The 24,160-nt window shown below is 43.5% G+C and overlaps 1 protein-coding gene across 8 annotated transcripts in view; it reads right to left on the reverse strand.

Moving 5' to 3' along the window:
• The window catches only part of fhod3b (formin homology 2 domain containing 3b), a 679,123-nt gene that overhangs the window by 587,884 nt on the left and 67,079 nt on the right, over positions 1-24,160 (reverse strand). For all 8 annotated transcript variants that reach the window (XM_070880475.1, XM_070880473.1, XM_070880474.1 and 5 more), the window contains exon 3: positions 14,274-14,338. In XM_070880475.1, the coding sequence (XP_070736576.1) occupies positions 14,274-14,338 (65 nt within the window). The remainder of the gene's footprint in view (positions 1-14,273; positions 14,339-24,160) is intronic.

Consider the following 24,160-nt stretch of genomic DNA (forward strand, 5'->3'; position numbering starts at 1 on the left):
GTGGATGTGGTGTATTTGGATTTTCAAAAGGCTTTTGACAAGGTCCCACACAGGAGATTAGCGTGCAAAGTTAAGGTACATGATATTGGGGGTAATGTTTTGACGTGGATAGAGAACTGGTTGGCAGACAGGAAGCAAAGAATGGGAATAAACGGGTCCTTTTCAGAATGGCAGGCAGTGACTAGTGGGGTGCCGCAGGGTTCAGTACTGGGACCCCTGCTATTTACAATATACATTAATGATTTAGATGAAGGAATTGAATGTAATATCTCCAAGTTTGCAGATGACACTAAGCTGGGTGGCAGTGTGAGCTGCGAGGAGGAGGCTAGCAGGCTGCAGGGGGACTTGGACAGGTTGGGTGAATGGGCAAATGCATGGCAGATGCAGTATAATGTGGATAAGTGAGAGGTTATCCACTTTGGTAGCAAAAACAGGAAGGCAGATTATTATCTGAATGGTGACAGATTAGTAAAATGGGAGGTGCAATGAGACCGGGTGTCATGGTACATCAGTCATTGAAGGTAGGCATGCAGGTACAGCAGGTAGTGAAGAAAGCAAATGGCATGCTGGCCGTCATAGCGAGGGGATTTGAGTACAGGGGCAGGGAGGTGTTACTACAGTTGTACAGGGCCTTGGTGAGACCACACCTTGAGTATTGTGTACAGTTTTGGTCTCCTAATCTGAGGAAGGACATTCTTGCTATTGAGGGAGTGCAGCGAAGGTTCACCAGACTGATTCCCGGGATGGCAGGACTGACATATGAAGAAACACTGGATCGACTGAGCCTGTATTCACTGGCGTTTAGAAGAATGAGAGGGGATCTCATAGAAGAATATAAAATTCTGATGTGATTGGACAGGTTAGATGCAGGAAGAATGTTCCCGATGTTGGGGAAGTCCAGAACCAGGGGTCACATTCTAAGGATAAGGGGTAAGCCATTTTGGACCAAGATGAGGAGAAACGTCTTCACTCAGTGAATTGTGAACCTGTGGAATTCTCTACCACAGAAAGTTGTTGAGGCCAGTTTGTTAGATATAGTCATAAGGGAGTTAGATGTGGCCCTTACGGCTAAAGGGATCAAGGGGTATGGAGAGAAAGCAGGAATGGGGTACTGAGGTGAATGATCAACCATGATCATATTGAATGGTGCTGCAGGCTCGAAGGGCCGAATGGCCTACTCCTGCACCTATTTTCTCTGTTTCTATGTTTCTAGAACCCTCCTGACAAATCAGGCATGCAGGAAGGTCTAAATGACTTCAATTGTCTCAACCTGAAGTGACCATTCCACAATCAGATTCATCTGACTCCAATACACATCAGAAAATCCTACTTGTTCAGTTAAATTTAAGCCCTAGAGAGCTAAATTTAAACTAAGAGCAGTATTTTAACATAAATCATTCCAATATCATTGTGGCAAAATTTTCAGGAAACCCTGAAACATGACAGAGCCCTTAAAGCACAATAGCTTTAACAAAAATTATTTGTAAAACCTTGGTTTACAAATACAAAATCAGATGACGTAAATCATATAAAAATACATAATCTCAAATGATGTCCTGAGTATGGTGCCCAGTTTTGGTTTCCCAACATGTTGGGTGCTTTTAGTGGTCTTGAAAAATGTCCAGCGAAGAGCTACGAGAATGATTCTTAGCTTAAAGAACCTCAGCTATTTAGGTAGGCTCTAGGACCTTGGGCTATTTATTTCAGAATTAGAATTAGAGACAACTGGATAGAGGTCTATAAAATAATTAAAGGGCTCGATAGAAACATAGAAACATAGAAAATAGGTGCAGGAGTAGGCCATTCGGCCCTTCTATCCTGCACCGCCATTCAATGAGTTCACGGCTGAACATGCAACTTCAGTACCACTATTGATAGATTACTCCAGTTCAACAGATTGGGGAGGATCAGGGGATAGGAGTTTAAACTTTGCTAAGAGTAGGAACACGGTAGATATTAGGCAGTTCTTCTTTTCCCAGTGAGTTGTGAACCTCTGGAATACATTGCCGGCTGGTGTGGTGAGCGCTGACTCGCTGCATGCCTTCAAGAGCGAGTTGGACTACATCTTGACTGGGGCGGAGATCGCATCATACAAGGCAATGTCCTTAGAGATAACTCTTGGCCCATGTGACCTCTTGGACTGGCTTTGATCGCCTGAGGAAATTGGAGAAGTTTCCAAAGTATTTTTTTCCTTTTTGGCCCAAAGTTTTTGCCCGTCCCAGGAGACTACATGGCTGGATGTGCGGTGGGGGGGGGGGGGGGGGGGGTGGGGGGGCGGTGGGGCGGCTGGGGGAAAAGTGTGAGGCAAGACGTTTCTAGTTAAAATGTCAAAGCTTGATGGACCAGCTAGTCATTTCCTGCCAGTCAACTTCATATATTTGTATGTTCAAAATGATGCATGACTCATGCGGATCTTTACCCTCCCCAAAGACAATAACTATTTGAATGCAATGAAATTATTGACATTCTGCAACACTTTTGCATAAAAATATCGTCACTGCTGGCTACTTGGATTGCCCTCCTCCAAAACACGACTCGTGATCACGTTATTTAACCAGCTACCTTACACATTTACCAACCTCTCTGTAGTGTCAGCCTCATCCATTATTGATATCCCAAAGAACACATATTTCCAATGCTTTGTTTGCTTATTTAATTCCCCCCCCCACCCTTCCCTCAACAATGTATAACTTAAATGAAGAAGCAATACTAGAGCCTTTTTTTCGATATCAGACTATGACAAATTTAGGCTTCTTGCAATTTAGTACACTGTATTCGCTCCCCACGATGCGGTCTCCTGTACATTGGGGAGACCAAACGCAAATTGGATGATCACTTTGCGGAATATGTCCGTTCTGTCCGTAAGCGCGAGCCCAAATTTCCGGTCGCCTGTCACTTTAATTCTCTGCTCCAATCCCACTCTTACCTCTCTGTCCTCGGTCTACTGCACTGTTCCAATGAAACTCAACTTAAGCTCAAGGAACAGCACATCATTTTTCGATTAGGCACTTTACAGCCTTCTGGACTCAACATTGAGTGCAACAATTTCAGACCATAACCTTTGCCCCTATTTTTTTTACATGATTGCTGTTGATGATTCCGCCATTCCAATTTACACCTCTCCTAGACTCATCTTTTGTTTCTTTACTTGTCCCATTGCCATCTGCTTTTGCTTTGTACTATCAACCCTTTTGTCATTTAATCTCTCCTGCTTTCCATCCTATCACAGGCCTTCCCTTTTGTTCTTTCCTCTCCTCCCCTCCCCCCTTCCTCTGCACCTGCACTTGCTTAAAACCTGTTACATCTCAAACTTTTTCCAGTTCTGACAAAAGGTCACTGAGCTGAAACCTTAGCTGTTTCGCTCTCCACAGATGTTGCCTGACCTGCTGAGTATTTCCAGCATTTTCGGTTTTTATTACAAATTTAGAGGGTAACTTTATACACTCCCGTTCCCAGCACAGAGTTCTTCCCCAGAATGTATATTGGGAATGCAGGCGAATGCCACACTCCCTCCTGCCCCCTCCCCCGCCACCCCCCCAGCTCACAACATTTCACCCATTACTTTTAACTGCTCCCTTAGTAGCCAACTTCACCTACTGCTAATAATCCAATGTCGTTACAAAACTACAACAAGACTATTATAAAACAGGAAGAACAATGGACTACGAATTCCCACCGGTGTAGTTACAAACAAATTAAACCGGCTTAACTCGGTTTTTAAGGATGAATAAAACATCAATGGTACCGTGAACCACATACTTTCAAGAAAAAAAAATTACAATTTGGTGCTAAAGAATCTTGTAAGATAGATACACAGAAGGAGACCCACACAACACCACTACGGACAATCTGGTCATGTCAGACTCACCAAATCACATCTGCCATTACAAGTTTATTAATTTTACAGTCTTAGTTTTGTGAAAAGAACATCATAAATGTTTGCACTACTGTGGATATGAGCATCTGCTGCAGTGCAAATGAGGCACAGCATCCAACAAGGGATTCCTGCAGCAGTGTTTCACAGCAGGCTGTTCCAAGCAATCAAAGCTGTCTCAAGAGTCCCAAATAGGCCAACGCTGGTTGCCATTATTCCTCCCCAATGGCCCAACCTCTGCCATTCATGTTAAGTCATTTACTGCATGTTTAACAGTCACCTTCCTGATCCCAAGTATCTAATTCTTGCAGAGGCGTAGGTTTGCATCTGGCTCTTCAAAGATGCCCTATAGGCAAAGGCCAGTCGAGAACAATGGCTTGCATTTAAGAGAGTAGATATTGAAGTTGTGTGAAGTGAAAACAGGAAGGGTTTTGATCATACAATGTCCTTTCTAACCAATCATTGCTGCCAGACATCTGAAGCAGTACAATAATCCACGGTACCCCCTCCCTTTTACCAGTGCAGGCTTAAAAACAGCAGCAGTCCTCCTCACAAATCCACCAGGTACTTTAAAAAAAAATTAAAGTCAGATTGCTGTTGATCTGAACTGCTAACAGCATCCACATGTTACCACTTGAATGCTGGAGTGATTTTCTGTTCAAAGCCCATTATTTCTGATGTGAAATGTGTAAAATATGGCTAGTGACTCGATTCAGGACTTTCAGCACTGCACACCATCGACAACTGAGAATTATGATGCAGACGCACTCTGGTTACATTCATTCGACACATCTGCAAGTAAAGGATACATGGACTTTACTTTGGGGCCGCTGCTTTGGTCTTTAAACTGCTAGACAGAAAAATGGTTCACAAAAAGGTCGTCTTCTCATCATTGAGGCCATATGACAGGAGCAGGCTTTCTGAAGCCTTGCGTCTAGATACAGAGTATCTAGTGAGTGTCTGTGACTAGTGTGCGCCTTCATTTAACAGACATGCAGGCTGTGGCTGGTAACATGAGGCAGACTGCAGTGTCTTTCATTACGATTGCGTTCATGGGCAGTTGTGACCCGATTGGAGATTTTAGTGCCAGTTCAATATTCGGGGGGGGGGGGCGGAGAAGAAGAGGAGATGTCTCATTAGTTCCTTGGTGCTAATGGGAAACCAGCTGCATGCCACAGAAATAAGCCAACAGGAAGAAAATGAAAACAAATTAAAGATATTCTAGTATAACTTTGAAACCTGTGGTTTAAACATTCCTTATTATAATAGTTCAGTCTTCTTACAAAAGGCCAGAGAAATAAAATTGGGCCGAACTTGCCCGCTGCCGCCGAGTTTTCTGGGCGGTCTCCCCTCAGAGCGAGTTTGGTGGAGGCCTCCCGCCGGAGGGGAGGGAAGACCGCTGGGGACCGCCCGCTGACGTCTGCTAGCGCACAACGCGCATAAAGTGTCCTCCCGCCCACTGAAATGCCAGTTTGGTCCGGGCGGGAGTCCGCTATAGCAGGGGGAAGGACCACGGTGTGGAGGCAGGTCTAATCTCAACGGTAAGTATGAAGACCTGCAAAAAGAGGTTAGTAAACTACTTCTCTCTGTTTTTTTTTTTAAAAACAGCGATTCAGGTGGATGGGGCCCCAGGTTTTCCAGTGAGTTTTTTTGGGAAATTTTTATTTTTTATCTGTTCCCCCTCCCTGGGCCCCGACTCAATCCTCGGCACTACTTTGCCGAGGATGGCATTTGCCGCCGAGATTGGGATCTCCCGCCCGCTGCTGCCCAGAATCATGGCGCAAGTCCATTTGTTTGTCGCCGGGCGGTCTTTCCAGGACTTTTTCATGAAAGCTCCGTCCACAGTACCATCAGGATCTCAGCGGTCCTTTGGACGGCAATTGGGCAGAACTTAGCTTCCACCAAGTTTGGGGCCAATGTATCTAATAAAACATTCTCGAAGTCCTTAACTGAAGACACCAGACAATCTTTATAGCATAACTTGTTGCTTGCAAGATTACATTTTATTGAAAGCCACAACAAGTGGAGGACGCTTGTTATGGCATTAACGACAGGTTGGTGTTGCAATGCTATGTAGGGATGTGGAGCTGCAGGATCTAACTGACCGAACTGCAAAAACACCAAAATACATTGCAGCCCAGAGCTAGCATATATGACAAAAGATTTGTCTAACTTTGGCATGGTGCCTGGCCCTTTAACTCTACTCACTACGCAAGGGCCTGGAGTTTCCACATGATTTCCACCCAGATTAGAGGACAATCTGGGCGGAATAAAATGAAATCGTGCCAACGATAGCAGAATTTTAAGCGCAAGGGAGTTATACCCTTAACTACTTTACGCTGGAGTTACTGCGATCTTTTACATTGGTTCAGAAGTCCATTCACCCGAAGGAATCCCCACCCACAAAACCGACCATGCCCCAAGGGCAGAATGGCAAGGTTCTGCCAGTGGCAGCCGTTCGACAGTGCACAGGCACCCGTGCTCGCATTAATCCACCGTTAATAATCTTCTTTCGTATGGTAGTAGCAAAGCAAATCAAAGGTCAATATCTAAGTTGGATATCCAGGCCAAAGCTTCCGGTGTAACAGTATGGATATCTTGTAGGCTGCCTGTGAATTTCCTCGCAGGGCCATGCTCAATGATGTGCTCTAGGGTCTGATTAGGAGCTCCACAGTCATATGACGGGCATGTTTTAATCTTCCACCAATGGAGAAGGTGGCAGCATCTACCATGACCAGTTCTGAGGCGGTTGATGGTTGTCCACTGTTGTACTGTGGGCTCCTCTATAAAGGAATCCATTCCGTATGTTGCAGTTCTTCCAAACATTTCGCCGTCCACAATCTAGATTTGAGAGGAGTTGGTGGGAGATTGTTCAAGTCGGCCTGGATCGGCGTGTCTTTGCTGGTGTCGCGGTTAATGACCTGCAGCGGCCAGCAGTTAATTGAAGCCTCACTCGTGTCTGCTTCCCATAATGATGCCGAAGCCCTTCAGCGATCTCCAACCTCAGCCTTGATGACCGATGGCGAAATGCATGGAGGAACTGTGACATATGGCATGGATTCCTTATAGAGGACCCCGCAGTACAACCTGAAGGATCAAACATTCCTCGCAAGCAGTGGACTACCATTAACTGCCTCATACTACAATTACTTTCAATTAGTTCAACTCCAGTCATCGTGAGGCCCCATTGTCCATCTTCTGGTCAATAATCGATTACGATCGAGAACACTGCTTAATTGCGCTGATTCATGGGTGATTTTAATATTGGGCTTATGCGGAGATTCACCGGAACCTTGGGAGAAACTTAATTCGGCAAGTCAAGTGCATTCCGACGATTATTTCTCACACAAACACTGGGCCAAGAAAAGCCAGCTACAGTCAAAAGCTTGTATCTCGTGTATAAATGTTTCACGTTTTGTTCAGTTGTCTGCTTGAAGGAAGACCTCTATATATTGATATATCATTGTTGACCCACATACCATTCTTAAATATTATTTGAATAACTTCCCTGCATTACTATACATTTCTCTCTATATATAAATATATCCATCCAGCTCTCCCTGCCACAGAAACTCATTACAGCATCCAACTGCCTCGTGAATCATTTTCCCACACTCCTTCACAGAAGATTACTCCAATTACTAATCACTTTGTGGAGAGGTTTCCAGACATCAGTCCAGAACTTGCCTTTGCACCTGGGCTTCCTGAACTACAGTCCTGGTCTGACTTGAAATAGTGTTCAGGATTAACCTCCCTCGTGCCACACAGTATCCTACGTAACTGTGCAAGGTTCTGGTCTGCTGGGTGCTTACTTCAAAAATGACAAGCACCTATAGGGAGTTTGGTGTATTTCTAATGTACCCAAGAATCCCTTGGAGTAGCAGAGCCTTTAAGAGGGCGATTCATTTCGGTTATTAAATCAGTATTAAAATGCATATAAATCCAGGAGGTTAGAAGAAAATGCATTTATACAAGCTGATTAAATATTTTTTTCCTTTCTCGCAATAGAATCCTTTCCTAGCAATACGGTGGAGGAGGATTTCCTGGAGTGTATTAGGGATGGTTTTCTCGACCAATATGTCGAGGAACCAACTAGGGAGCTGGCCATCCGAGACTGGGTGATGTGTAATGAGAAAGGACTAATTAGCAATCTTGTTGTGCGAGGCCCTTTGGAGAAGAGTGACCATAGAATTCTTTATTAGGATGGAGAGTGACACAGTTAATTCAGAAACTAGGGTCCTGAACTTAAGGAAAGGTAACTTTGATGGTTTGAGGCGTGAATTGGCTAGAATAGACTGGCAAATGATACTGAAAGGGTTGACGGTGGATAGGCAATGGCAAACATTTAAAGATCACATGGATGAACTTCAGCAATTGTACATCCCTGTCTGGAGTAAAAGTAAAACGGGGAAGGTGGCTCAACCGTGGATAACAAGGGAAATTAAGGATAGTATTAAATCCAAGGAAGGGATATAAATTGGCCAGAAAAAGCAGCAAACCTGAGGACTGGGAGAAATTTAGAATTCAGCAGAGGAGGACAAAGGGTTTAATTAAGAGGGGGAAAATAGAGTACGAGAAGCAGCTTGCTGGAAACATAAAAAGTGACTGCAAAAGCTTCTATAGATATGTGAAGAGAAAAAGATTAGTGAAGACAAACGTAGGTCCCTTGCAGTCGGATTCAGGTGAATTTATAATGGGGAACAAAGAAATGGCAGACCAATTGAGCAAATACTTTGGTTCTGTCTTTATGAAGACAGACACAAATAACCTTCCGGAAATACTAGGGGATCGAGGGTTTAGTGAGAAGGAGGAACTGAAGGATATCCTTATCAGGCGGGAAAATGTGTTAGGGAAATTGATGGGATTGAAGGCCGATAAATCCCCAAGGCTTGATAGTATGCATCCCAGAGTACTTAAGGAAGTGACCCTAGAAATAGTGGATGCATTGGTGATCATTTTCCAACAGTCTATCAACTCTGGATCAGTTTCTATAGACTGGAGGGTAGCTAATGTACCACCACTTTTTTAAAAAAGGGAGGGAGAGAGAAAGCGGGTAATTATAGACTGGTCAGCCTGACATAGTAGGGAAAATGTTGGAATCAATTATTAAGGATGAAATAGCAGCACATTTGGAAAGCAGTGACAGGATCGGTCCAAGTCAGCATGGATTTATGAAGGGGAAATCATGCTTGACAAATCTTCTGGAATTTTTTGAGGATGTAACGAGTAGAGTGGACAAGGGAGAACCAGTGGATGTGGTGTATTTGGACTTTCAGAAGGCTTTTGACAAGGTCCCACACAAGAGATTGGTGTGCAAAATCAAAGCACATAGTATTGTGGGTAATATACTGATGTGGATAGAGAACTGGTTGGCAAACAGGAAGCAGAGAGTCGGGATAAACAGGTCCTTTTAGGAATGGCAGGCAGTGACTAGTGGGAGTGCCGCAGGGCTCAGTGCTGAGACCCCAGCTCTTTACAATATACATCAATGATTTAGATGAAGGAATTGAGTGTAATATCTCCAAGTTTGCAGATGACACTAAACTGGGTGGCGGTGTGAGCTGTGAGGGGGACGCTAAGAGGCTGCAGGGTGACTTGGACAGGTTAGGTGAGTGGGCAAATGCATGGCAGATGCAGTATAATGTGGATAAATGTGAGGTTTTTCACTTTGGGGGCAAAAACACGAAGGCAGATTATCTGAATGGCGGCAGATTAGGAAAAGGGGAGGTGCAATGAGACCTGGGTGTCATGGTTCATCAGTCATTGAAAGTTGGCAAACAGGTACAGCAGGCGGTGAAGAAGGCAAATGGTATGTTGGCCTTCATAGCTAGGGGAATTGAGTACAGGAGCAGGGAGGTCTTACTGCAGTTGTACACGGCCTTGGTGAGGCCTCACCTGGAATACTGTGTTCAGTTTTGGTCTCCTAATCTGAGGAAGGAATTCTTGCTATTGAGGGAGTGCAGCAAAGGTTCACCAGACTGATTCCTGGGATGGCTGGACTGACATATGAGGAGAGACTGGATCAACTGGGTCTTTATACATTGGAGTTTAGAAGGATGAGAGGGGATCTCATAGAAACATATAAGATTCTGATGGGATGGGACAGGTTAGATGTGGGTAGAATGTTCCCGATGTTGGGGAAGTCCAGAACCAGGGGACACAGTCTTAGGATAAGGGGTAGGCCATTTAGGACTGAGTTGAGGAGAAACTTCTTCACTCAGAGAGTTGTTAACCTGTGAAATTCCCTGCCACAGAGAGTTGTTGATGCCAGTTCATTGGATATATTCAAGAGGGAGTTAGATATGGCCCTTACGGCTAAGGGGATCAAGGGGTATGGAGAGAAAGCAGGAAAGGGGTACTGAGGGAATGATCAGCTATGATCTTATTCAATGGTGGTGCAGGCTCGAATGGCCGAATGGACTACTCCTGCACCTATTTTCTATGTTTCTAAGAGTGGGTTGCAGTGATAAATCACAGCATTGCACATTTTATGGCCTTGAAAAACCAGAACCGAACTTCGCACCATGCGTCAACGCCATGCAATACTGGCGCGAAGCTGCTGCTGCCCAGTCAACGCCTAATGCTGGCATTATCAGCTGAATTTCGGCCCCACAAAAGGGTTGACAGAATGGTGAGCAGGTCACTCACCCACAGCTTTTTGATTGGGGAATAATAAGCACAAGACCTGAAGGGGACAAATAGAAATACGTGAAAAACAGAGAAAGTTTCAAATTTACCAATGGGGTTTATTATTTCTGTTTTTACTTAACAACCAAGCTTTGGGCTTATTTGGTATATGAAATTCACTGGACACTTTCCTCACCATTTCAAACTGCCTCGTCACTAGCCAGTTCAGAATATAGGGGACCATCCTTAACCAACAACCATGACTTTCAAGTGCTGGTAATTTATTATACTGGTAATTTAAATTCAGCTGATAACACCGGCATTAGGCGTTGACTGGGCAGCAGCAGCTTCGCGCCAGCATTGCGTGGCGTTGACGCATGGTGCGAAGTTCGGTTCTGGTTTTTCAAGGCCATAAATGTGCAATGCTGTGATTTATCACTGCAACCCACTCTTAGAAACATAGAAAATAGGTGCAGGAGTCGGCCATTTGGCCCTTCGAGCCTGCACCACCATTCAATAAGATCATGGCTGATCATTCACCTCAGTACCCCTTTCCTGCTTTCTCTCCATACCCCTTGATCCCTTTACCCGTAAGGGCCATATCTAACAGCGATGCCAGCACACTTCTGTTAGATGGCCAGACTTAATGATTTGTACGAATCAAGGAAGAGTATGGTAGAGATTAGTTAACCTGGTCCAAAGTCCATCAGACTTCCACACCCATCCCTGGGCGCTTTCTCACCAGACTCTGCAACTGGCGCACTACTTCATCCTCCAGTTTCCAACGGAAGAAACATTTTATGATGCAGGGTATATGTGAATGCCAATCAGGAAAATGAAGCTTAGAAGCTGGACAGAAACATCATCAAGCTCACTGATGCAGAATAACAGGCCTGAAAAAGCAAACATAACTTAACAAAGCTTTGCTAATTTTTAGCTCAAATTAGCATGCCGATAAGCCAAGTTTTCACTTTTCCTTTGAGCCAAAATAAAGATCATAACCAGCAATTTAGGTTTGGCTCAGACTTGGTTAACTCATATGTAATGGTCCAAATGTAATGGATATCTTTGCCATAGAGGGAGTGCAACGAAGGTTCGCCAGACTGATTCTTGGGATGGGGGAGGGGGGGGATTGTCCTACGAGGAGAGATTGGGTAGACTCAGCCTCTACATTCTCTAGTGTTTAGAAGAATGAGATGTGATCTCATTGAAACATACAAAATTCTTAGACTGGACAGGGTAGATGCAAGGAGGATGTTTCCTCTGGCTGGGGAGTCCAGAACCAGGGGTTACCATCTCAGAATAAGGGGTCAGCTATTTAGGACTGAGACGAGGAGAAATTTCTTCACTGAGAGGGTGTTGAATCTTTGGCATTCTCTACCTCAGAGGGCTGTGGAGGCTCAGTCTTTTATATTCAAGAGATCGATAGAGTTTTGGATATTAAGGGAATCAAGGGATATGGGGATAGTGCAAGAAAGTGGAGTTGAGGTAGAAGATCAGCCATGATCTTATTGAATGGTGGAGTAGGCTCGAGGGGCCGACTGGCCTACTCTGGCTCCTAATTCTTATGTTCTTATGATCTAATAGGCTCTTTGATAATGGGATACAATAGGAAGGTTCTATTTGGTGAGGGATGAAGTCTGGGAATTCCCCAGCATTGCCACGGTTATACGGAATGCTTTAATTCAACCAACTACAGAATGAAAAATCAAGCTTTCTAAAATGAGACATCCTAGCTGCCTGGGCACAAATTTCACATGCTCATGTCTGCAAATCCTAAAATCTTGCATGCAGATGTCATTTATATGCTGGATTTTAAAGCACTCAACTCAGTAGCAAAGCCTGGCTTGGTTTTGCTCTGGAGTAAATCCAGAGCTGGCGCTGTGCAAATATGGACCTGGAGTCACGCCATTTGGTCTCAAATCAGCTGCGAATTTCCAGACAAAGGGGATACAAATATGAATCGGTACCCGCAGTTCATTCACCTTTCCATCAAATAATCAGGTAAACTTTAGGTAAATCCCTAATCTTGGAGAATAGCCTGGGACTGTGGACAACTGCTCCTGCTCACTGCAGTGAATGGGAACTGTGGCCATAGGTTAGCAGCAGGCCAGAAACTACTTACTCATGTGCTAAAGCTAACACCAAATTCAAGCCTGAAAGTGGATGAAAAAATGATTTAATACTGCATAAATCATACTGCATCTTGAAAGACTCCACTTACTATCCGTCTCAGCCGAAGACAAATTTCCGCTCCTTGAGACCAACTGTCTCGGTCGTGTAGACTTTCGAGCATTAAGTACATATGATCATCAGAGCAGCCAAGGACAAAAAAAACAAGTTCACTCAGCACACTGAAGCTCACCCTTCGAGCAGGCATGCTTTCAAATTGGAACTCCGGGTATAGATGATCTGTGAGGAGATCCCAGATTGTTAAAGATCATCAGATTTCTGTCCATCTGTCATCACTTTTCTGAATTTTTCCTTGTATGTTGACTTAACATTATTTATGTTGCAATGCAAGAAGAAGACACATTTTCCGCAATAATGGCGTGTTTCCCTTTGGGTAGCTGACTCAGTCTTTCAAACGTTTGTTAACAGAATCCCTGGAAGTGGGTCAGTAGGTGGGAATATTTACAAGAAGTGCATTACAAGAGAAGTTGAAAATCAGTGCTTCCGTACTCACGCAGCCTAGCATCAAACTACATTCCGAACACTCCTAATGCCTGCCTCATCTCAGTTATTCAAAATGTTAATCAGCTTCGAGTGTAGTTGGTCCCAGTATCTGTTCTAAAATTTACTTTTGTAATCTAAAATTTACCTTCTGCATATCTTCTAGCCTGACGGTTTATCATAACTTTATCATTTAATATTAATATACACCTCAAGAAGGTGTCCCTTGAACCATCTTCTGTCCAGATTGTAGGGTTTTAGCTTCACAACATTCCTCACTGCTCATCCCCTCAACCCACAAACTGTTTTTATTGTTTTTCTCTGCACCCTATCCAATACATCCGTCACAGAAGCAGCAACAATCACTCGGATATCTAAGTTGTCTGCTTGAAAGGCTCTCTACTCTATTGTGAAACAGAAATCCAGTAATGCCAATGTGTTACTGGGATGATCCCACAATCACTGTTATTGCATTGGAGCACTCAGTTTTACCTGGCTTAAGACAACCAACTCTGTACTGGGAGAGCTAATGGAAATAGTACAACACAAAGCACGAGAGCAGGAGGCTTACAGCTGGTACTGTATGGCTGACACAAGTACTGGTGTCAAATTCTGTGCAAAAATGCTGTAAATGGGACAAGTTGCAAACCCAGCAGAGCAGAGTGGAGAGTAGAATAAGCAGTAGTGGTGATCGGAGACCAGATACTCATTTGTGTAGCACTGGATCTAGGTACAGCAGCGTCACTACATACTTGTACAATCGAATCACGTTCCCTATAGTAATGGCACACTATCCAAGCAAGATATGTCCGCCAGTGTGTTTCGCAGTGCTGGTTATCACGCCGAATCCTGCGCACATTAACAGCCCATCGCGATAAGAAACTGATAACATATACCCACTAATAAATGGCCATTCAACGTTGACTATCCTCTTTGAATATGCCTCCAACACAAACCAATCAATAAACCCCAGACTTTATAAGTCAGTCAGCACAATGTGTTTCACTTTCACTGCTCCCGAGTCAATTTCCATTTCAATGCTAGTGTTCGAACCTGAAACTCACTCACCTTCTCATTACAAGGGAAAGATTTGACTTACCAATGCAGGCATGGACTCTGACTGAGAGCTGGGTCCGTAGGATCATACTGTGCTTCTTTCCCCTCCTGAAAACAATACAAGAGTATTTAGTCATACAAAGAGTTGAAGGCAGCATTTTATTTAATGTAGGACCTCAGTTAACCTGCTGGAAATTGCTGTTTGGGCCCAACAAAACTACTTCCCAGCATTCTCTGCAAACTCTGAAGCATAGGACAAGAAAAAAATAATTCAGCCAACAAAGGCCCGTCCTTCCACCAGCTACTCAATTGCAGATTCCACACAACCCAGTTCAGATGCAGTGGAAAAGTTCTCAACAGTGCCAACTGTGGCTCAGTGGGTAGCACACTCGCCTCCGAATCAGAAGGTTGTTGGTTCAAGTCCCACTCCAGGGACTGGAGCACATAAATCTAGGCTGACACTCCAGTGCAATGCTGAGGGAGTGCTGCACTGTTGGAGGTGCCGTCTTTCAGATGAGACACTAAACCGAGGCTCCATCTGCTCGCTCAGGTGGATGTAAAAGATCCCATGGTACTATTCAAAGAAGAGCAGGGGCGTTATCCCTGGTGTCCTGGACAATATTTATCCCTCAATCAACATAACAAAAAAAAGATTATCGGGTCATTATCACATTGCTGTTTTTAGGAGCTTGCTGTGCGCAAATTAGCTGTCGCATTTCCGACATTACAACAGTGACTACATTTCAAAAAGTACTTCATTGGCTGTAAATGCGATTTGAGACATCCGATGGTCATGAAATGCGCTATATAAATGCAAGTCTTTCTTTTTAATATATCTCCCAACCTCTCAAAAAAAATCATTCAACAAAATGTGCCCATCTAATCATACTCCCTACATTTTATCCCAGTTGATGTCCTTGGCATATAATTTCCTTGTGCCAACAGCTCAGGAGCCATCTTGTTTCACACAAGGTTTGATCAATTTTACTTGTACTTGTATCCCTCTATTTGGTTTGGAACCAGATCCCCAGCGGTTTATCCAACAGCTGATTGCCTAACTCCGAAGGTGTACAATCATCATCAAAGGTAGTCCCTCGGAATCGAGGAAGACTTGTTTTCACTCCTGAAGTGAGTTCTTAGGTGGCTGTACAATCCAATATGAGAACCACAGTCTCTGTCACAGTTAGGACAGATAGTCGTTGAGGGAAGGGGTGTGTGGGACTGGTTTGCTGCACGCTCTTTCCGCTGCCTGCGCTTGATTTCTGCATGCTCTCGGCAACGAGACTCGAGGAGCCTAGCGCCCTCCCGGATGCACTTCCTCCACTTAGGGCGGTCTTTGGCCAGGGACTCCCAGGTGTCAATGGGGCTGTCACACTTTATCAGGGAGGCTTTGAGGGTGTCCTTGTAACGTTTCCTCTGCCCACCTTCGGCTCGTTTGCCGTGAAGGAGTTCCGAGTAGAGCGCTTGCTTTGGGAGTCTCGTGTCTGGCATGCGAGCAATGTGGCCCGCCCAGCGGAGCTGATCAAGTGTTAGGCAATAGGCAACACATGGCAGCATTCACACCTCCAGCCTCCCGAGACTGAATAACCAATTAACATGGCCACTTGGGTTGGATACCAGAGCATATCCGAGGCCTGTAGAGCTGCGTAGTCAATGCTTTCAGGAGAGTGGAATGTTTGAAATTGCAATATGCACATGTACTTCTGTTCAAACTAATAAACCGTTAGTCTCAGAGTACCACTTCACCCGACCCAGATCTCGGATAATCAGTAAATTGCCACGCACCACACAGAATTAAATCCATTCCTTTTAAAATATTATTGCACTCAGTGCTGGTCAGCTGTATGCCTCAGATGAACCTTGCACACAGACAGAAATTCCTCGTATTTTACAGCTTTGATACAGAATTTGATAATTCTGCAAGAATTACATCATCATGATTACTAATCCACTAATAATCATCTTGGATCTAGGCTACACAGCAAGGACATACTTGATGTGTCACAGACGATGAATAAATTAGATATTGGTATATAATTCAATGTTAGAAGATAGCTAGATGAAAAGCAATTTCACCTAACCCTTAGAATTGAAAGTGCAAATTAATTTAAAGATACATCAATGAGAGATTGATGGGCAGTAATCTAATCTTAAGTTCAGAGATAAACCGCTGAAGTGCAACTCGTTTATCTCTGAACCTCTCGATTAGGTTCCTGCCTTGCAAACACACCCAGCTACAAACTCTTCTCAATTTCACCCTTGTGAAGGAACAATGGTAGCACACAGACAGCAGTACAAAGCTTATAATTATGCTACTGTCCCACTGCTCTGTAGTGCTCGTAGTTACTTACACTGTGTTGCATTATATATCATGCATCAGTGCAAGAGGGAGGCAAGAGTGTTTACACAACTTTGCTAACATCCAAAGCTTTTGCTATGGCAACATCTTTACATGAAAACCTTGAATGAGAATGCCAGCCAGTGCAGTCTTTACACAGATGGCTCCGAGGAGCATCGTGTGTTTGAAAGAGGTAGCTCAGTACATACAAATACATGTCCAATCAGCAATTAACACCAGCGTGAAACTACTTATGTGCTCATATTTGACGACTCCCATCTTTTGGCCGATTCCATGCCAGTGCACCAATCACCTCTTTCCATCCCCATCTTCAGCAAGAGGCAAAATCCAAAGAACTGCTGCCAATTGAGGAATGCTCTGTTAAAAGTTCCTCTCCCATTCCCCTCCACTGATTCAACAAATCCAGGAGCTCCAGGCACTATTTCAGAAAAATCCGCTCTTGCGTCCATATGCCATGATTATCACCTGGTTTTCCCAAAAGTACATCTCCTTGGAGGACTACAAGGAATCAGTCTCCACAATCCCTTTCCAAAGCCTATGCCACAGGTCAATCGCTCTCTGGGACAATTGAAACATCTACACATCCGACCTTTCCTCCCACCCCCTCAGCTGGTATCGGTGGCTTCTAGATCTGCCCAGCACACATCACCTCAAACGCACTATATTTGCAGAGTTCTCATTCCTTTAATCACCATAAATACATGGGTCAGATCTCCTCCAAGTCTCTGTCGCTCCAGGGATAAAGTTTGTCTTCATAGCTCAAATCATCTCAGACCAGGGATCTGCTTTTCTCTGCATCTTCTGCCAGTGAATTTCCTTTTTAAGGTTTATTTTGGGGGTGGTGGGGTGCGGTAGTGAGGTAAAGATGAGGTACTGGTGAGAGTTCTCAAATCGAGGTTAAAGAAAAGCCTTTGCAAACCCTGTCATGCACCAGGAACTGGTTTACTTTGGCCATGGCTTGAACCTTGAGGGAACAGTCAATGATCAGTCCAAAATCTTTCCACCTCTCTTTTACCTTTAACTGGTGCCCATTCATGCTGTATTCATGTCCTTATTACAAGTACCTATATGCATAACTGTGCACTTGCTTACATTGAAGAACATTTACATTAAATATGTAAACAGTGTAAAAATGTCAATTGGAAAGTCTCGGACATTCTTGTTGGAATTTCAATTTATAGATTTGACTTCAAAAGTCAGGCTCAGACTCTGTTACCCGTAAAGGTTGAGTTTACTAGCATCAGTTATATTGAGCAAGACATGAGCAGAAAAAAGTAGAACAAGAAAAGTTTGCTGACGATACAAAGATGAGAGAAAAAACAGTGTGTGAGGAGGACACAACAAATCTGCAAAAGGACACAGACAGGCTAAGTGAGTGGGCAAAAATTTGGCAGATGGAGTATAATGTTGGAAAGTGTGACGTCATGCACTTCTGCAGAAAAAAAAAATCAAAGAGCAGGTTATTATTTAAATGGAGAGAGATTGCAAAGTGCTGCAGTACAGCGGGATCTGGGGGTACTTGTGCAAGAAACACCAAAGGTTAGTATGCAGGTACAGCAAGTGATCAGGAAAGCCAATGGAATCTTGGCCTTTATTGCAAAGGGGATGGAGTATAAAAGCAAGGAAATCTTGCTACAGTGAACAGGGTATTGGTGAGGCCACACCTGGAATACTGCGTGCAGTTTTGATTTCCATAGGCAGTTCAGAGAAGGTTCACTAGGTTGATTCCAAGGATGAGGGGGTTGACTTATAGGAAAGGTTGAGTAGGTTGGGCCTCTACTCATTGGAATTCAGAAGATTGAGAGGTGATCTTATCGAAATGTATAAGATTATGAGCAGGCTTGACAAGAGAGGATGTTTCTACTGATAGGGGAGGCTAGAACTAGAGGGCAAAATCTTAGAATAAGAGGCCGCCCATTTAAAACTGAGATGAGGAGACATTTCTTCTCTCAGAGGGTTGTGGATCTGCGGAATTCGCTGCCTCAGAGAGCTGTGGAAGCTGGGACATTGAATAAAGTTAAGACAGAAATAGACAGTTTCTGAAACAATAAGGGAATAAGGGGTTATGGGGAGCGGGCAGGGAGGTGGACCTGAGTCCATGATTGGATCAGCCATGATCGTATTGAATGGCGGAGCAGGCTCGAGGGGCCATATGGCCTACTCGTGCTCCTATTTCTTATATTCTTATCCTGTAGATCAGCCGAAGTGCGACATCGACACTACTTCTGGAAATATCTGTGGGGTGGACCAGCACATTATCCTGCCCCAGATAAATAACTGAAAGTGTGAACAAGAGATTGTGTTGGTGGTATGTGCACGCACGTTACAGTGCGTGCACGTTAGTGTGCGTGCGGAGGGCAAAGGAGAAGTGGGGAGGAACCAGGTCCCAATTCCAGGGGATTTAAAACAAAATGGAGGGGAAAACAAAGAAAATAAGCCAAGATAAAACAGATAGCCCACTTTCTAGCAATCTAGCAAAATGTCCAAGTTGCCTGGTGATATTCCAAATTAGACATCACAAAAGATCTAAGATTTTTGACTTTTACAACCAGCAAAAATAACAAGCTGCATTGACACAGTGTAACTGTTGCATTCTGTGAAGCGGTTTCCCCTCGCTCCAGTGCTGTAGTACAAATGCAACCTGAAAAAAATCGGAGTTGAGTCCAACCTGAACAGAAATGAGAATCCACGGAGCAAGTTGTCCCAAATCGCCTACATTTGATTTGGTATCTGTGCCTCTTGTTCTAGAGCCTCAATTACTGGAAACAATCTGTTCCTATCTGCTTTGTCCAATCCCATAATAATTATCATGTAATTTCCTTTATTTTAATGAAATCAATGCCAGTTTTTCAAGTTTTTCTTTGTATTTCCTCATACCAGACAGCATCCCAGTGAATCATGTTGCACCCTCTCTATTGCTTCAACATCCTTCCTATATAGTGTGAAGTCCAAAGCTGCACATTACTCAAACTGTGGTCTTACTCAGCTTTTAATTCTATACTTCTTACCTTAAAACCTAGTATTCCATTAGCTTTCTTTATGGCCTGATCCATAGAAACATAGAAACATAGAAAATAGGTGCAGGAGCAGGCCATTCAGCCCTTCTAGCCTGCACCGCCATTCAATGAGTTCATGGCTGAACATGAAACTTCAGTACCCCCTTCCTGCTTTCTCGCCATAACCCTTGATTCCCCGAGTAGTAAGGACTTCATCTAACTCCCTTTTGAATATATTTAGTGAATTGGCCTCAACTACTTTCTGTGGTAGAGAATTCCACAGGTTCACCACTCTCTGGGTGAAGAAGTTTCTCCTCATCTCGGTCCTAAATGGCTTACCCCTTATCCTCAGACTGTGACCCCTGGTTCTGGACTTCCCAAACATTGGGAACATTCTTTCTGCATCTAACCTGTCTAAACCCGTCAGAATTTTAAACGTTTCTATGAGGTCCCCTCTCATTCTTCTGAACTCCAATGAATACAAGCCCAGTTGATCCAATCTTTCTTGATAGGTCAGTCCCGCCATCCCGGGAATCAGTCTGGTGAACCTTCGCTGCACTCCCTCAATAGCAAGAATGTCCTTCCTCAAGTTAGGAGACCAAAACTGTACACAATACTCCAGGTGTGGCCTCACCAAGGCCCTGTACAACTGTAGCAACACCTCCCTGCCCCTGTATTCAAATCCCCTCGCTATGAAGGCCAACATGCCATTTGCTTTCTTAACCGCCTGCTGTACCTGCATGCTAACCTTCAATGACTGATGTACCATGACACCCAGGTCTCGTTGCACCTTCCCTTTTCCTAATCTGTCACCATTCAGATAATAGTCTGTCTCTCTGTTTTTACCACCAAAGTGGATAACCTCACATTTATCCACATTATACTTCATCTGCCATGCATTTGCCCACTCACCTAACCTATCCAAGTCACTCTGCAGCCTAATAGCATCCTCCTCGCAGCTCACACTGCCACCCAACTTAGTATCATCCGCAAATTTGGAGATACTGCATTTAATCCCCTCGTCTAAATCATTAATGTACAATGTAAACAGCTGGGGCCCCAGCACAGAACCTTGCGGCACTCCACTAGTCACTGCCTGCCATTCTGAAAAGTACCCGTTTACTCCTACTCTTTGCTTCCTGTCTGACAACCAGTTCTCAATCCACGTCAGCACACTACCCCCAATCCCATGTGCTTTAACTTTGCACATTAATCTCTTGTGTGGGACCTTGTCGAAAGCCTTCTGAAAGTCCAAATATACCACATCAACTGGTTCTCCTTTGTCCACTTTACTGGAAACATCCTCAAAAAATTCCAGAAGATTTGTCAAGCATGATTTCCCTTTCACAAATCCATGCTGACTTGGACCTATCATGTCACCATTTTCCAGATGCACTGCTATGACATCCTTAATAATTGATTCCATCATTTTACCCACTACTGAGGTCAGGCTGACCGGTCTATAATTCCCTGTTTTCTCTCTCCCTCCTTTTTTAAAAAGTGGGGTTACATTGGCTACCCTCCACTCCATAGGAACTGATCCAGAGTCAATGGAATGTTGGAAAATGACTGTCAATGCATCCGCTATTTCCAAGGCCACCTCCTTAAGTACTCTAGGATGCAGTCCATCAGGCCCTGGGGATTTATCGGCCTTCAATCCCATCAATTTCCCCAACACAATTTCCCGACTAATAAAGATTTCCCTCAGTTCCCCCTCCTTACTAGACCCTCTGACCCCTTTTATATCCACTTGATGTAATGCTTTTAATGTCTTGTCAACCCAAATTCAAAGACCCTCTGCTGTTCCACATCACCCCCTGACCCCAAAGAATAATGACCTTTAAGAAAAAATAATGTACCATTTCACATGTACAGACATTGAACTCCATCTGCCACTTTTTTTGCCCACTCTGCCATCTTATCAATATTCCCTTCCGTTGGTCAGAATTATCTACAAATTTGGACACCACTCCTTCTAGACCTACATCATTGACGTACAGTGAACAGAAGTAGCCCCAGAACAGATCGCTGTGGGACACTGCAACCAACCACTGAGAAACTGCCCTCAACATCTACTCTTGGTTTCCTCCCTTCTAACCAGTTTTTAAATCCAAATTACTGCCCTCACCAGCTCCTCCTTAAATGTTCGGTCAAAAGCTTTCTGAAAGTCCACATACACCCCATCCATCAACTGCTCACAGAATTTCCTATCTGAATCCAAGATGGCTGCTTCTATTTCTTTTCTTTTCATCTCGATATTTAGTAATTTCATCTTTAAAGATTACAACATTTTCCCCATCAACAGTTAGATCCTATCAATGGTGTACATGAATTTGGTGTGAATTGATATTCAGTGGTGATGCATAAACCTGGGTGATACTTGAACCGTTAACAATTAAAGAAAAAAAGCTCTTTTCGACACTCACTACTGTTTGTTTTGAGTAAGGCTGCAGCACCATTCCCCATCATCTAAACTAAATGTCTCTTTTCTCTTGAAAAAAGGCTGAGGGGTCTTTAAAATTATGAAAGAGTGGATACAGAATGTTTCCACTTGTGGGGAAGAGCATAACTAGAGGCCATCAATATAAGATAGTCACCAAGAAATCCAATAGGGAATTCAGAAGAAACTTCTTTACCCAAAGAGTGGAACACGCTACCACAGGGAGTGGTTGAAGTGAATAATATAGATGCAATTAAGGAGAGGGTAGACAAGCATATGAGGGAGAAGGGAATAGAGGGTTATGCTGATAGAGTTCATTGAGGAAAGACAGGAGGAGGCTCGAGTGGAGCATAAAATGAGGCCAAATGGCCTGTTTCTGTGTCGTATAGCCTATGTAATCTTATGTTCTGCTGTATGGTAATATTTGTAAATCAATGATCAAGGCCATGGTGCGACTTTTGAAACATGACAGAGTTGTAAATTCATATTTTTTTCTCTGCTCAATAATGGAGGTAGCACAACAAGCTTAAAAGCATGGTACACCTTTTCTTGAAGGCTATGAGAAAAGAGCAAAAAAAAATTATATGCTCCAGGGTACTGCTGCGAAGGTTTTCAACAGGGCTATCTTAAAAGATGTACTTGTTAAAAATGAGCAATGATCAACTCAGCACTATTGCTAAATAAACTATTGGGATCATTCTGGACAATTAACTGACTTTAGCAGAGGTCAAAGTTTGTCAAGTAATGAAGCAGTGTTAGTGATGTATATGAAGTTTGGTGTTAAGTGACTTTCAGTGGTGATGCACGAACCTGGATGATGCATGAACCTTTAACAATTAATTAAAGAAAAAAGTGCTTTTCCACACTCACTGCTGTTTGTTTTGAGTACCATTCCCCATCATCTAAACTAAATGAAATTTGACCTCTATTTGTTGAATGACACCATCAGTTTTGTCATTTGCCTCATTTGGGAAATGCGTTGATGGAAATAAGAGATACTTGTTCATTACGCTGATAGTTACCAGCCATGGAAAGTGCCGCAAGAGACTCACAGTTCCTGCTTTTTTATATATACACAGGAAATTACATTAATTTCAACCTACACTGGTTGGTAACTTACAAACGCAACTCATTCACTGCTTTAAAAAAACCGTGGGATGTGCATTCGAGACCAAACTTGAACTTCGATTGCTCACTCTGATCATGCAGGAGTGGAATTTGTCCCAAAAGTTCCATTCTAGCCCACTTCACAAGATCGTGTCATTTTCTATTTAAAAACAACACAATCTGACATTATCTTACTTATTGTAGAAGATTCAAGGTACTGAGCCAGAAGAAAGATTGCTGTATTTGCACAAGAATAGACGTGTAGACAAGTTCAAGGAGCATTAATCACTAGATCATAGAATCATGCAGCACAGAGGGAGGCCATTCAGCCCATCATGTCTGTGTCAGCTCTTCGAAAGAACTATCAATTAGTCTTTCTCTTGCTCTTTCCTCATAGCCCTGCAAATTTCTCTTCTTCAGGTACATAACCAATTCCTTTTCAAAGTTATTATTGAATCTGCCTCCACCACCTTTTCAGGCAATGCATTCTAGATCATAACTATCTGTGTAAAAATAAAATGTCCTCATCTCTTCCCCCATCTCCGGCTTTTTCCCCCCAAATCAACTTAAATCTGTGTCCACTGATTATCAACCCTCCTGCCAGTGGAAACAGTTCCTTCCTATCTACTCATATCAAAACTCCCCCAATTTTGAAATCCTCAATTAAATATCCCCTTAACCTTCTTACTTGATTTAACAAGTTAAAAAATGGTAATGGAGAAATGAATGAGACTAGAGATAGACAAATCTTCAGGAGCCGATGGTGTAAGAACTGTGGGCGAGTAGCAAGAGTTAGGGGCCCAAGTACAGAAATCACTCAAAACTAGAGGACATGTGCAAAAATTAATATAAGCAGCTAATGGAATGTTGGCCTTTTCTCAAGGGGGCTGGAAGTTATGTTACAGTAGCTCTGGTTAAAGCCCATTTAAAGTACTTGTTATGTATGTAACTATGTAATACTTGCCACCAGAGGGCACAACTGTTGGAATCCCAATGATCACCTGCATACACGTGCAGGGCCAGTATGT

This window comes from Pristiophorus japonicus, chromosome 5, assembly GCF_044704955.1.
Source record: "Pristiophorus japonicus isolate sPriJap1 chromosome 5, sPriJap1.hap1, whole genome shotgun sequence".
NCBI classification, from domain to species: Eukaryota; Metazoa; Chordata; class Chondrichthyes; family Pristiophoridae; genus Pristiophorus; species Pristiophorus japonicus.